Below are 15205 nucleotides of genomic sequence, written 5' to 3' on the forward strand. Positions count from 1 at the left end.
ACCATATTAATAAACTGAAAGAGAAAAACCATATGATCATCTCAATAGATGCAGAGAAAGCTTTCAACAAAATTCAACACCCATTTATGATAAAAACCCTTCAGGAAGTAGGCAGAGAGGGAAGTTACCTCAACATAATAAAGGTCGTATATGACAAACCCACAGCCAACATTGTTCTCAATGGTGAAAAACTGAAACCATTTCCACTAAGATCAGGAGGAAGACAAGGTTGCCCACTCTCACCACTATTATTCAACATAGTTTTATAGTTTTGGAACTTTTAGCCGCAGCAATCAGAGAAGAAAAAGAAATAAAAGGAATCCAAATAGGATAAGAAGTAAAGCTGTCACTGTTTGCAGATGACATGAAACTATACATAGAGAATACTAAAGATGCTACCAGAAAACTACTAGAGCTAATCAATGAATTTGGTAAAGTAGCAGGATACAAAAGTTATGCACAGAAGTCTTTTGCATTCCTATACACTAATGATAAAAAAATCTGAAAGAGAAATTAAGGAAACAGTCCCATTTACCATTGCAACAAAAAGAATAAAATACCTAGGAATAAACCTACCTAAGGACACAAAAGTCCTGTATGCAGAAAATTATAAGACACTGATGAAAGAAATCAAAGATGATACAAATAGATGGAGAGATATACCATGTTCTTGGATTGGAAGAATCAATATTGTGAAAACGACTATACTACCCAAAGCAATCTACAGATTCAATGCAATCCCTATAAAACTACCATTGGCATTTTTCACAGAACTAGAACAAAAAAATTCACAATTTGTATGGAAACACAAAAGACCCCGAATAGCCAAAGCAATCTTGAGAAAGAAAAACGGAGCTGGAAGAATCAGGCTTCCTGTCTTCCAACTATACTACAAAGCTACAGTAATCAAGACAGAATGGTACTGGCACAAAAACAGAAATATAGATAGTGGAACAGGATAGAATGACCAGAGATAAACCCACACACATATGGTCACCTTATCTTTGATAAAGGAGGCAAGAATATACAATGGAGAAAAGACAGACTCTTCAATAAGTGGTGCTGGGAAAACTGGACAGCTAAATGTAAAAGAGTGAAATTAGAACACTTCCTAACAACGTACACAAAAATAAACTCAAAATGGATTAAAGACCTAAATGTAAGGGCAGATACTATAAAACTCTTAGAGGAAAACATAGGCAGAACACTCTATGACATACATCACAGCAAGATCCTTTTTGACCCACCTCCTAGAGAAATGGAAATAAAAGCAAAAATAAACAAATGGGACCTAATGAAACTTAAAAACTTTTGCACAGCAAAGGAAAACATAAACAAGATGAAAAGACAACCCTCAGAATGGGAGAAAATATTTGCAAATGAAGCAACTGACAAAGGATTAATCTCCAAAATTTACAAGCAGCTCATGCAGCTCAGTGTCAATAAAACAAACAACCCAATCCAAAAATGGGCAGAAGACCTAAACAGACATTTCTACAAAGAAGATATACAGATTGCCAAGAAACACATGAAAAAATGCTCAACATCATTAATCATTAGAGAAATGCAAATCAAAACTACATTGAGATATCATCTCACACCAGTCAGAATGGCCATCACCAAAAAAATCCACAAACAATAAATGCTGGAGAGGGTGTGGAGAAAAGGGAACCCTCTTGCACTTTTGGTGGGAATGTAAATTGGTGCAGCCACTATGGAGAACAGTATGGAGGTTCCTTAAAAAACTAAAAATAGAACTACCATATGGCCCAGCAATCCCACTACTGGGCATATAACCTGAGAAAATCATAATTCAGGAAGAGTCATGTAACACAATGTTCATTGCAGCTCTATTTATAATAGCCAGGACATGGAAGCAACCTAAGTGTCCATCGACAGATGAATGGATAAATAAGATATGGTACATACATACAATGGAATATTACTCAGAGTACATTAACCTATGTATAATGGGAGTAGCAGGAGAGGAGAGAGAACAGAGAAGAAAAAATATTTGGAGAAATAATAGCTAAAAACTCCCCAAATTGATTGAAAAATAATAATATAGACATGCAGGAAGCTCAATGAACTCCAAGTGGTATAAATTCAGAGAGTCACAAACAAACACATCATAGGAAAAAAATGCTCAAAGTCAAAGACAAGGACAAAATCTTGAAAGCAGCAACAAAAAAATAACTTGTCGCTTATAATAGACCCCTGATAAGATTAACAGCCGACTTCTCAGCAGAAACAGTGGAATCTAGAAGACAGTGAGATGACATATTTAAAGTACTCAAAGAAAAAAAACGGTCAACCAAGGATCCTATATCCAGCAACTTTATGTTTCAAAAGTGAAAGTGAATAAAAGACTGTCCCAAATAAACAAAAACTGAAAGAATTTTTTGCTAGCAGATCTGCATTATAACAAATACTAAAGAAGTTCTTCAGGTTGAAACCAAGTGACCACAAATGGTAATCTGAATCTGCATGAAAAAGCAAAGAACTCTGGTAACATTTATTACATAAAGATAAAAAACAGTATAAATGCATATTTTTCTTCTTCATTCTCATAACTAATTTTAAAAGCCATGAAATAATATGTACATAATGTAATATTGGGCTTATTGGGGCTTATAACATGTAGAAATGAAATATATGTACAGTACAGTTGCCAATAAAAGCACAAAGGAGCTAAGTGGGGGCAAAGCTGCATTTGGCTAAGGAAATGACAACAGATGGTAAAGTAATAATTATAAGAATGTATTCTTGGGTTTGTAACATTTGTATGTGTAATATGTATGACAATAATAATGCAAAAGGAAAAAATGGATTAGATCTAAATAGGTGTAGCATTTTTATATATCACTGAATTAAGCTAGTATAAATCTGAAGCTGATTCCGATAAGATGTATATAGCAAACCCTAGAGAAAAACTAAAATAAACAAACAAAATTAAAGAAATGAAAATGCTACAATAGAAAATATTACTTAATGCAAATGAAAGCAGTAACGGAGGAACAGAGAAACAAATAAGACATGAGACATATAGAAAACAAAAAATAAAATGGCAAGACATTAATCCAACTATATAAATATAATTAAATGTGAATGGATTAAACAACAAATCAAAAGGAGAATTAGTAGAGAGTTCAGCAGAATGGATTAAAAGATGATATAACTATAATCTGTTTGCAGGAGAGACACTCTAGATACAAAGATATAAATATATTGAAAGTAAAAGGATGGGAGTATATTCACCCATAAGAAAGCTGAAATGGCTATACTAATATAAGACAAAACATACTTTGAAACAAAAAAGATATTCCTAGAGATAAGGAGGGAAATTGATATAAGTATCAATTCATAAGGAAGAGATACCAGTTATAAATAGATATGCACCTAATAACAGAACTCCGAAACACATGAAGAAAAAACTGCAGGAATGAAGAGAGAAATAGGCAATTAAACAACATAGTTGGAGACGTCAATACTCACTTTCAATAATGGATAGAATAATAAGATCAACAAGTAAACCTTCTTTTCCTAAGTTCCCCCTTGAGAGGGCCTTGGGAACCACGGAGGAACTGCTCCCCAAATGTGTGTGGAGAAATGGATCTGTGTGGTGCAAAGGATTGACTGTGATGGCACTGGAGGTGAACTCGTTCAAGAGCACCTGCTGTGGAAGCGTAGTTGAGTCACGGACTCCAGCAGCCAGCCCACTGGACCCACCATGGCATTCACATTTCCTTCAGGATGCTCCTAGACAGTAACCATTGGCATGGAGAATTGGGAAATTTTAGGCAAAACAAGTTTAATCACTCATTAATAGTTGTTAAAACTAAAAACACCAAAACAGCATTTTGCTTTCTGGCCATGATGAAGTAACTGGTATCATTTTAGCTTTTCACTATAAATTTCTGGAAAACTGGGAAAAACATTTACAACAACTATTTTCAGACTTTGAACAAGAGATAGCCCAGCACTTTGATCCCTGAACTGAAAGAAAGTGAACAAACAAGCTTTCTGACTGGATGCATGTATTGCACCATGGGTGGGAAGGGAGAACCCCACATAGAATGATGGTATTGTTGAGCTAAGGAAACAGAAATTTGAGTTTCAAGAAACTAAGGTGGTTTGGATTTTTGGGACAGTACACAAGGAGGAGAAAGATATGTGAAGAACTCCAGAAATTTGCATAGGGGTTCACTAAAGTCTGACTGAATACTAAGTTTCACATGTATAGCGAGAGACTCCAAGAGGTCAGGAAAAGAACTCCTAGAAAAAGACTCCTGGGGAGCTGTAGAATTACCAAGTACCAGAGCTCACACAGGCTTGGAAGACATTTGAGTTCTGACCTACCAGAGAGGAAAGAAAGACCTTGCTGAACACCTGGGGCATTCAGGAGAAACCCCTGAAAGCCTTGCCTTAGTAGGTTAGCAAAAAAAAATAGTAGCCTTAGAGATTAACAAAAAAATAGATAAATGAACTACTACATAATAAGTATCTTGGGAACAATTCTTTTTAAGTTCAGAAAAAAATTACCTTAGATTCTACGCATAGCAACAAATTCCAGATGGGTTAAAGACAACAGAACAGAACAAAACAGAATAATATACATATTCTGGCTCTTGGTGGGTAAATACATTCAGAATATTGAAGATAAAAGAAATACTCTCAGAGAATATATTTCTGAATATATAAAAACTTAAAAAAGCTTTTCTACAAGAAAATGTTGAAATCAAGCAACAGAGTGGAGAAAAATTATAACATAGTAAGCTAATAATAAGGAAATGTTTGCTTTCTAATATATTTAGTAAATACTTGCATACACACATATATGTGTGTATATATGCATACAGATATAGATATAAATACATCTATACATAAGTATATAAATATATGGTATATACATATATAAATATAAAATTTAAAATATAGTCTATACTCAGATCTAGATGATCCTTTGTTAAGGAAGAAATATTGAAGAAAATACAAACATACAAACACACGGCATTGTCATAGGGAAAAACATAACATCCCCTGGGCAAATATATTCATTAAAAAATGTACTGCACTTAGTAAAAAAATGCAAGAAACTTGCAAGAAAAATGCAAGAGCCTAATTTTGGTAGACAAGTGGCAAAAAGGTTATAAACACATATTGCTAATAGGCTTGAAATGTCACTTCCAGGCCTGGGGCGATGAATTTCCCCGCGCTTGGGATTCGGATAGACGAGGTTCAAACCCTTGTGGGTACAGCGCCGGACTGGTGGTAAAGACTCACTCTTAGGGGAGACCTCTCCTGGGTCTGCTCTCTGCTAGTCCTTATGTGTTTCCAGATGGGATCATTCCTGCTATTTTTACTTTTCAGCTCAAACTAACTTCTGCATTTAGGCTCAGTACAGGTCCCGTGATGTGGCTGCAATCGATTACTCAATCGCCCACTTGGAATCATTTGTAAACGGAGTCTTCATTTCTGTCATGAGACTTCAAAAGGCGTGGTGTATGCGTGCGTTTTAACGAAACTGAACAATTTGGAATTTATGATTTCTCTGGAAAGATGAAAGAAACAGGGGTATGCCAACTCGGGTAGGAAGTGTGTCTTTAAAATGAAAGTATGGGGGGAGGGGTGGGGAGGCTCTGGAGCTTTGCTGAGGTCGATTCAATACAAAGGAAGGTAGTGAGTTGTAGCAGCTGGACACTTTTGCACACGGACACTTAGACACGTGGACACGTTTTACACACGGACACAGGACATGTTCTGCACGTGGACACATGGGCGCAATTTGCATGCACATACATATTTTGCACACGGACGCTGATTTTGCCCGTGGATACTTGAACATGTGGAAATGTTTTGCACACGGACACTTGTTCTGCACTTAGACACGTTTTGCACACTGACACGGACGCGCTGTGCACATGGACATACGGGCACGTTTTGCATGTGGACATATTTTGCACCTGGACACGTGTTTTGCAGAGGGACGTATGGACACGTTTTGCACACTGACACCCTCTGCACATGGATACACGGCACGGTTTGCACAAGAATATTTTGCACATGAACACGTTTGCCTAGCAAACACCAGCGGCGAGCGCGGAGTCAGACGCAGGTGTCTGCGGCTTGGCGAAAGCCCTGAGCTGGGGGAGCCGCGCCGGCCGGGCCTGGAACTACAACTCCCAGGGCGCGCGGCCGCCTCTCCTGGACGCGCGGCGACGCCGATTGGCCCCGCCCAGCGGGCGGTGCTAGAGGCGGGGCCGCAGAGCCGGGACGCGGGGAGCCGGTGGCATGGAGACCCGTGCCGCAGACGGCAGCTTCCTGGGCGACTTGGGTACGTGCGGGTTGCCGGGAGCGCGGGGCCGCCTTCGTGGACCGAGAGCTGCATCCGCTTACATTCGCCCCGGGCAGGGACGAACCCGCTCCGAGGGGTCGTCAGGGGCGTCTGGCTGGGTCCGGGTCGGAGGGCCGTGTCTTTAAAGGAGCAGGTCCGGGGGTCCCATGCAGCTCAGACGCGGTTTCTGCGTCCGGCTCCTGGTCCCCTGCCGGCCGGGTCATCCTTGTGACTTCAGAACCGGAGACCCACCGGAGCGCTGCGCACCCTGGGGAGGATGCGGGACTGTGCGTGGTCATTGCCAGGTTCCGAGGGGAACCTAGGAAATGCCCACGCGGGACCACTCGTAGGGCAGCCCTGGCACGGGCCCGGGGTGGGAGCTGGACCGTCTTCCAGGCGCCCTGTGGGAAGGTCGTGCGCAGGGTCGTTCGCATGCAACGGATACACCCAGGAATCCAATCCAGAAGGAGCATGTGCCCTTGTCGCACTGTGTGAGACATGCGACCTCGGTTCTTAACTGAACCTTCTTTACCGTTTGGGCAACCCGAGAATAAAATGGATTCGAGGGCAAAAGGCCATTCTTTGGGGAAGCAAACTTTCCCGCCTACGGAGTAATTCTAGGGCAAATGAGCAGTGAAAACACTTCCAAAGCCTGCAAAGAAAAAAATAATGTATAAAGTATTTTTACACTGATAAAAAATATGTAGTGCGAATGAAAGTGAGAAGTCTTATGGGTTAATTTAGCTTAAGACGAAGTGCAGTCCTAGCAAAGCTATTTTAGTTGATTTTGCAAAACAGCCACCTGCCACAGGATCAAAGGCATTTAATAAGCATCTCTGTTTTTACTTGGCATTCCACCCCAGGCAGGCACAGGGCTTTGACCCTGCCAGTGTGTGCTGTGTTTGGTTGGTTCACCATGGAAGCCTTTTAAACACGTTTTAATGTTTTTGTTCACGTGCAAGGTTCAATAGCATAGCATCACTTCCGAGTATGTTTTTTGTATAGTTTAAGGAATGTATCTTTAGAAGAAAAACATATTCTAAACTAATAGATGCACAGTTTCTGGGGTTTGTGGCTACTTTTGACATTGTCATTGTTTAATTTCATATATTTCTCTCAAAATACATCCTGCTGACAGTTTTATTCTCAACACTAATGAATAAGCTCAATGTGTTGAATCCAGAGCGACACTGCTATCCCAGCAGAAGTAGAGGCCCATCATAGGAACTTTAACACATTTTATCATTCTGATCTCAAATTCTATACATGTGGTATACTCTAACCAAACCGTGTAGCTTTATTTTTTTAAATTAAAAAAATTTTTTATTGGAGTATAGGTGCTTTACAATGTTGTGTTAGTTTCTACTGTACAGCAAAAGTGAATCAGCTATACGTATACATATATCCCCTTTTTTGGATTTCCTTCCAATTTGGTCACCACAGAACACTGAGTAGAGTTCCCTGTGCTATACAGTAGGTTCTCCGTAGTTTTATTATTATTTTTTAATGAATTTATTTATTTAATTTTTTGGGCTGCGTTGGGTCTTCGTTGCTGCGTGCGGGCTTTCTCTAGTTGCAGTACGCGGGGGCTACTCTTCGTTGTGGTACGTGGGCTTCTCACTGCGGTGGCTTCTCTTGTCGCGGAGTACGGGCTTTAGGTGCACAGGCTTCAGTACTTGTGGCTCGTGGGCTCTAGAGCGCAGGCTCAGTAGTTGTGATGCATGGGCTTAGGTGGTCCGCGGTATGTGGGATCTGCCCGGACCAGGGCTCGAACCCGTGTCCCCTGCGTTGGCAGGCGGATTCTTAACCACTGCGCCACCAGGGAAGCCCTGTAGCTTTATTTTTAATATAACACCTCACAGAGGTAAAGGTTGCAGTCTTATAATATGGCCTTATCAATAAGAACCAAGAATTTAGGGCAAGTCACATCCTAAAGTGAATCAGTGTTTGTTACTTAGCAAATGTAATTCATATCATTATTGACCCTAGGTTGTGTCTATTTGTAAAGTTGAAAACGTGACTCTCGTATTCAGCATCTGTGCTCAAGGGCTTCTGACTTAGAAGCAAGAGGTTGGCAGAAGATGAAAGGGTGCCTTAGGGATCGGGGCTCTAAGCAAGGTGAGCTGCTGGTGTTCTTCAGTTATCCTCAGCCAAGAAGTCTAACCAGTTCATTGGCCTCTGGGGTGTTGGGAAGATGGGATGGAGAGAGAAAAGGAGAGGCAGCCCCTGGGACCGTGATGAGAGCCACTGAGCTGCTTTGCTGTGGGCCAGGCGCTGGCCACGAGCCCTGTGACAGTTGCAGGACAGTCATCATTATCGATTAACTTAGAGGTGAAACTGAGTTCGCACAGCTAGGAAGTCACAAAGCTGAGGTTTTAACACAGGTGGTTCTTTTTTGTTTCGTTTCTTTTTGCTTTGCTTGTTTTATGTTAAAAATTCTTTTGTTCTTCCTATCAGATAGGTTCATCTGTAATCAATTTGTAGGGCTGCCTGGAGCGCTGAGCTGGTTTTGTGACTGGGATGGATGACCCATGTCTGCTGTGGGTTCTCAGGGGACTGGGGAGCACCGCTACCAGCCATCATCTCTGTACTATAGCACCTTTCGGGCTCTGAGAAATGTCTTTGCCTCCAGGGGTCCACAATCAGGATGGTAGACTGATCTGAGTCCCCGGGCCCGGGAACCTATATCCAAGTTCATCCTTTTGTTGAGTCTGTGGAATTTGATTTTTTTTTTTTTTTTGCTGCGCTGCGTGGCTTGCGGGATCCTAGTTCCCCGACCAGGGATGGAACCTGGGGCCCTGGCAGTGAGAGCAAGGAGTCCTATCCACTGGACTGCCACGGAATTCCGGAATTTGATTTTTTAAACATAGAATTGTATGGAAAGTACTTTGAGAGATCTAGATAATCAGTGCCCTGGCTGGGAGGTCAACTTCCTTAAAATCTTCTCAAATCGTGCTTCTGTTTCTGCCTTAGCGAAAGCTGCATTCTAGAAGTGTCTAGATGTGTCCTTTAGTGGAGAAGCCTCTGGGCACTATATTACACTGCTAATAACAAAGTTTGAAGGAAATTAGGCTGATTTTAACACCAGCTGGGATTCCAGGTAGTCACTGCGGCCAGGAGTGGCTGCCGACTATAGCAGTATAAGTGAGTTTTGATTTTTTTGGTATAACCCTCCTGCCCTGGTCATCAGCACCGTGGGGTGGGAGGGAGGCAAGGGGAGGGGTTGGGTGGCAGAGAATTGGATAAGCGGTTAGTAGGGGCTGTTGAGTGAGGGCGAAAGTTGGATTCGGGCGTTTCTCCTTAAGCATGTTTAGGAAGATCTTTCTTTCCTTTTCCCTGGCTGTCTGCTGCTTCGGTAACCTCTTCCCACTTTTCTCTTTTGCTTTCACTTGTTCTCTTTCACTTTCCTTTTGCCTCTCCTAACTGAGCTTTGACTGTCTTGTCCCTGTAGGAAAGTAAACCTTTTCTCTTTAATTTTTATCACATTTAACAGATCTTAAAACCACGTATGCCAACCTCAAGTTTACTGACAAACAGTATTTGGGGTATTCATAATTAAAACACTGAAATAGAACTTGTTGAAAAATCTCTTCAAGAGTAACAAAATTCTCAGCCCCAGTTTCTCAATAAGTGTTTCTACATATAAAAATGAGTTCCATTTTCCCTGAGAATCAAGGTGACTGGTAATATCAAGCTCACTGAACTTTAATTCGGACAGCACGTTAAAGATGGGTGGTCACCACAAAGCATTTATTAAGCACCACCTGTGCCAGGCACTTTGCATGTATTGTGTCTTTGGTCTTTGCAGCATCCTCTGGAGCAGGTCTGTCATTCTCAGGTGCTGGTTTCTTTGTCCTTGTGGGGTTTTGCCCCTATTTTGTTTTTTCACTCTTTACTGTCAGATGGATGGGTGCACTTTGCCATGATTTCTAGGTCCTTTTAGCTCTTCAATTTGTTTTTGCTTTGTACACACAAATCCTTGGCCTTCTGGGACCTTGGGGGACAAGTCACTCGGGACCCCTGACTTTCCCGAAAGCTGAGTTTAGCCCGCTGAGAGCGGTCCTCAAAACACCAGCTCCACTGTGGCTTCAGCAGCCGCTCCCGGCGGCTACATCTGCACACAGGTGCCCCACGGGCATGGATGGGCTATGGGGAGGCTATCCATCATCATTTCAAGAATGTTTATCTACTGGGGTATTTGGGGAGAAGGGCTTATTTCAGAGCTGCAGCTGTGGCCGAGAAGGACATCTCTGCAGCGAGGGCCCTGGGTCCCCCTTCATGACATACCTGGAGCAAGATTCCTGGCCCAAGCAGCATTGAAGGGTGCCTGGTGGATACTGAGCACGTTGGATCCGCTTGTGGTGTAGGTGTTCTCTGTGGCATTTGGAAAACACTCTTTGTTTGAGCGGGGCTGCTGTGTGGAGGGGCCCCTGGCTGAGGGAGGAGCGGTCAGGGTCAGGGTCTGCACAGGGGTCGGGTTCTAGACTCTGGACAGGTGGGTAGGGCTGATGAGTGCTCTGCTCTGCATGTGGAACGGGAGCCCGGCAGGCCCTGCACGTCGCAAGGCCAGGCTCTCGAGGAGGGCCGGTGGGGCCCTGGCTGAGAGCTGCGGTTTGGGCTCAAAGAGCAGGATTCTGGGCTCTGGATGACTAAGCAGGATGCTGGTAAATTGGCTCTCTGGAGAAAAAAGGGGAAAAAAAAAAAAAAAGGAAACCTGATCTGATTTTCTGCTTTCCCTGGTGTAAATACTCACCCCCACGCTGATTTCAGCTCCCAGGGGTTTCCGCCTGGCGGAATTGCTGAATATTGAACAGTTGGCCAGGGGAGCTGGTCTGGAACACCCACTGCTGGACACGCGTAGAGAAGGCGGGTGCCAGGGCCAAGGGGCTGGGACTCCATGCAGGGGACTCATGCGGGATCCAGATGCTGGAGCCGGAGTCCCATGTGGGGCTTTGGAACATGACATACAGTAGAACTGGAGGCTGGGACCCAAGCAGGACCAGCAGAAATAGAATGATGCTAACAGTCCCATCATGGTCATAGTGTGTGCTGTCGTCATACACTTGCCTGCCACCGTGCCGGTCACGCCCAGCAGGATTTCACTGTCATTACAGCCACCCCAGGGGAGTAGGCAAAAACATCGCCATTTTATATGAGAGAAAGCTGAGGCTTAAAAAAAATTGATGTGTAATTGAAAACTGAGGCTTTGAGAGGATAAGTGACGTGCCCCAGGTCACAGGGCTAAAGGACAGACAGGCGTTGGACTCATGAGCTGGGTGGTTCCTGAGGCTCCTCACCATGTATCCCGCTCCCAAGGGAAGGCTGACGCTGAACCACTTGAAGTGTTCAGCTGGGGTTTCTTGACTCCCGAAGGCTGGGCCTGGGCCGGGCAGGGCCAGCCCTCAGATGTGAGAGTGTCAGGGCCCGGCCAAGGTACACAGGGGTGTCGGGTTGGGAGTCAGCAGGTGCACATCTGGTGCCCAGGCTGGATCAGTCAGGTCAGTCAGGGGTGCAGAAAAGTGGCAGAAATGTTCTCAAGCGTCTGTCATTCCTTCTCGGGGTGACCTTGCACTTGTCTGGTAGAAGATCCTGTAGGTGGTGTTGGTGAGACTCTAGTTTTGCAGATGACGGTTTTCACTTAGTCCTTTGTGAGCTTGGCTTGCCAGCAGCCACTCAGCAGAAGGAGTGACACAGGTATCTCTGTGACCTTGAACCGAAGCACGGGCAGGAGGCAGGAGGGGCCTGGGCGCTGCTGTCTGCCCTGCAGCCCCAGCGCCCTGGTGCTCTGTCTTCTGGGGACTGCAGCCTGGGCTCTGCTACAACAAACTCCTGTTTAATTGATGCCCTGGCCCCTGGCACGGCCGGAGTGGGCAAGGCCAAGGTGTGGCCCAGGTCAGTGTCAGGGTTGGGCAGGCCTGTAAGGGGCCGGTAGTGGGGTGTACTCTGGCGGGGGCAGACCCAACTGCAGTAGAAGTTTTCCGGCAAGTAGAACAGGCTTCTGGAGAGTCTATTTATTTGATACCTGTGTGTCAGGCGCTGTGCTGGAACAGGAGGTCGGCGGCTGCGGTCCTGTCCTAAAGATGCTCGTGGAAGGATGGAAGAGGCGTGAAATCAGGTGCAGCTGTGTGTACAGAGGTGGCTTACAGGAGGGCCTGGGTGGGCAGGCTGCACGCTGGAAGGCTTCCTGAAGGCGCTAAGACTCGGTCTCGGTGGGGAGGATGGAGAGTGGGGGGCTGAGTGGGGCACAGCACCCCCAAAGGCACAGGCCCTGGACCACCCGACCCTATGTCAGCTACATGAAGCTCAGTGTAATTGGAGACAAGGGTGTGTGTGTGAGGGTGGTGATGGGAGGGTGTGGGGGGAGACTGGAAAATGGGGCTGGGACTCCATCCTGGAGGGTCAGTTTGCCTGGCTTGCAAAGGAGTGTGGATGCTTTTCTGGAATCAGGAGCAATCTAAGGGTCCTGAGCAGGCCCCCATGACCCGCTGATGACCTAGTTGCATTAGGGAGGGGGCGAGGGGAGGGGGTGCTGGGGCAGGGGAGCACCAGAGGGGGCTGTTGACGGGATGAAGGGAGGGAGGGTGACGGGAAGGGGGTGCTAGGAGACCACTTACGTGGCAGGGCTGGGATTTAGGGGAAGGCTCAGCCCCGAGGGAACTTGCCAGAGGGAGGCTCTCAGGTTTCCAGGGCGGCCCCTCTCCCAGGGCGATGGTACAGGGGTGGGGGCATCTGGTCACAAGTGGGGTCCAGGCACAGAGCCAGAAACAAAGCCTGAGGTCAGTGGGTTGACCAACGTACAGCGTTTTCCTGCCTCTCTTCCCTGCTAGCAGACGTCTTTTTGCTTTAAAGTTGATAAGTACAGGTCAGCCGTCCCCCGTCTTCTCTCTGGTGGGGGGTCGTGGGAGGGGGTCGGGGGTGGATGCCTCTGAGCTTCCCACTGAGGACCAGCGCTCCTTCATGCAGCTGCAGCCCGTGGGCCACCAGGCACCCCGTGTTCTTTATCTCTGGGGTGGCTCTCCCCTCCCCCTGTGCTTCTCGGGGTCTCCAGAGGCCATTGAGGCTACCACCTCCCCCTGACCCCCACCTCCCACTGTAAAGGTGTCCCCCCAATGACATCCTGTGGTTGGTACCAGCTGTGGGTGACAACCTCCCCCATCTCCGGGGCCTCCTCCATCTTTGTTACTTCTTTAAAAAATAATTTTTAGGGCTTCCCTGGTGGCGCAGTGGTTAAGAATCTGCCTGCCAATGCAGGGGACACGGGTTCGAGCCCTGGTCTGGGAAGATCCCACATGCTGCGGAGCAACTAAGCCCATGCGCCACAACTACTGAGCCTGTGCTCTAGAGCCTGCGAGCCACAGCTACTGAAGCCCGCGTGCCTAAAGCCCGTGCTCCAGACTTCCCTGGTGGTGCAGTGGTTAAGAATCCACCTGCCAATGCAGGGGACATGGGTTTGAACCCTGGTCCGGGAAGATCCCACATGCCTCAGAGCAACTAAGCCCATGCGCCACAACTACTGAGCCTGTGCTCTAGAGCCCGTGAGCCACAGCTACTGAGCCCGCGTGCCACAACTACAGGAGCCCACGCACCTAGAGCCTGTGCTCTGCAACAAGAGAAGCCACTGCAATGAGAAGCCTGCGCACTGCAATGAAGAGTAGACCCCACTCGCCACAACTAGAGAAAACCCACGTGTAGCATCGAAGACCCAACGCAGCCAAAAATAAATAAAAATTTTAAAAGTGACATTTAAAAAACATAATTTTTAAAGTTTTAATTGTGGCTAAAAACATAGAAATGGTTAAGATGGTAAATTTTAAGTGTGCAGTTCAGCAGTATTAACTACATGCACATTTTGGTACAACAGAGCTCCAGAATTTTTTCATCTTATAACACAGGAAACTCTGCACCTGTTCACCTTCCCATTTCTCCCCTTCCCCACCCCGGGCAGCCACTATTCCATTTTCTGTCTCTACGACTTTGATTCTAGGAACCTCATATAAGTGGAATTGTACAGTATTTGTCTTTTGTGACTTGCTTATTTTACTGAGCATCATGTCCTCAAGGTTCATTTACGTTGTATCCTGTGACAGAATCTCTTTCGTTTTTAAGGCTGAGTAATAAATATCCCATTGTGTGTATATATCACATCTTTTTTATCCATTCTTCCCTCCATGAACACTTAGGTTGTTTCCATGTCATGCCTATTGTAAATAATACAGCAGTGAATAGGGGTGCACATATCTTATCGAGTTAGTGTTTGCATTTTCTTAGGATAAAAACTGCTGGATCGTATGGTAGTTCTGTTTGAATTTTTGAGGAACCAGAATACTCTTGTCCAAAGTCCTTGCACCACTTTACATTCCCATCAACAATGCACAAGCGTTCCAGTTTCTCCAAGTCTTTGGCAACATTTATTTTTTGTTTTTTGATAGTAGCCATCCTAATTGGTGTGAGGTGGTATCTCGCTGTGGTTTTAATTTGCATTTCTCTGATAACTGGTGATGTTGAATATCTTTTCTTGTGCCTGTTGACCATTTGTATATCTTTTTTAGGGAAATACCTATTTAAGTCCTTTGGTAATTTTTTAATTGGGTTATTTATGTTATTGAGTTGTAGGCATTCTTTATATATTCTGATATACATGGTTTACAAATATTCCTCCCTATCCTATAGGTGCCTTTTCACTGTTGACTGTGCTCTTTGATGCCCACAATACTCTCCTGTGTTATCACACCTGCTGCTTCTGATCTCTGCCCTCAGTTGCTGCTAAAACAACTGCAGCTGATGTTTATTCACTAGAAAATATGGTTCCCAGTAAGTTGCACTTCCTCTATAGACTGGTCATAAGGAGATAGAATTAGATTTTCTTTAAAA

At 44.9% G+C, this 15205-nt stretch overlaps 1 protein-coding gene and 1 long non-coding RNA gene across 6 annotated transcripts in view; one reads left to right on the forward strand and one right to left on the reverse strand.

The window, feature by feature from the left end:
- The first annotated feature begins 6196 nt into the window (after window positions 1–6196).
- Window positions 6197–15205, forward strand: part of ASB13 (ankyrin repeat and SOCS box containing 13) — a 28289-nt gene continuing 19280 nt past the window's right edge. For 3 of the 4 annotated variants that reach the window (XM_033409114.2, XM_004281686.3, XM_033409119.2), the window contains exon 1: window positions 6197–6334. In XM_033409114.2, the coding sequence (XP_033265005.1) occupies window positions 6292–6334 (43 nt within the window). In that variant the 5' untranslated portion in view covers window positions 6197–6291. Of the gene's footprint in view, window positions 6335–14813; window positions 15146–15205 lie in introns of those variants that run through there. The other variant, XM_033409116.2, reaches the window with a different exon arrangement.
- The window catches only part of LOC117197384 (uncharacterized), a 127034-nt gene continuing 118158 nt past the window's right edge, over window positions 6330–15205 (reverse strand). The window contains exon 16 of one of the 2 annotated variants that reach the window (XR_007476071.1): window positions 6330–6986. This is a non-coding gene — a long non-coding RNA (uncharacterized LOC117197384). Of the gene's footprint in view, window positions 6987–14087; window positions 14533–15205 lie in introns of those variants that run through there. The other variant, XR_007476074.1, reaches the window with a different exon arrangement.

The sequence above is a fragment of the Orcinus orca genome, chromosome 2 (assembly GCF_937001465.1).
Source record: "Orcinus orca chromosome 2, mOrcOrc1.1, whole genome shotgun sequence".
In the NCBI taxonomy this organism is placed as follows: Eukaryota; Metazoa; Chordata; class Mammalia; order Artiodactyla; family Delphinidae; genus Orcinus; species Orcinus orca.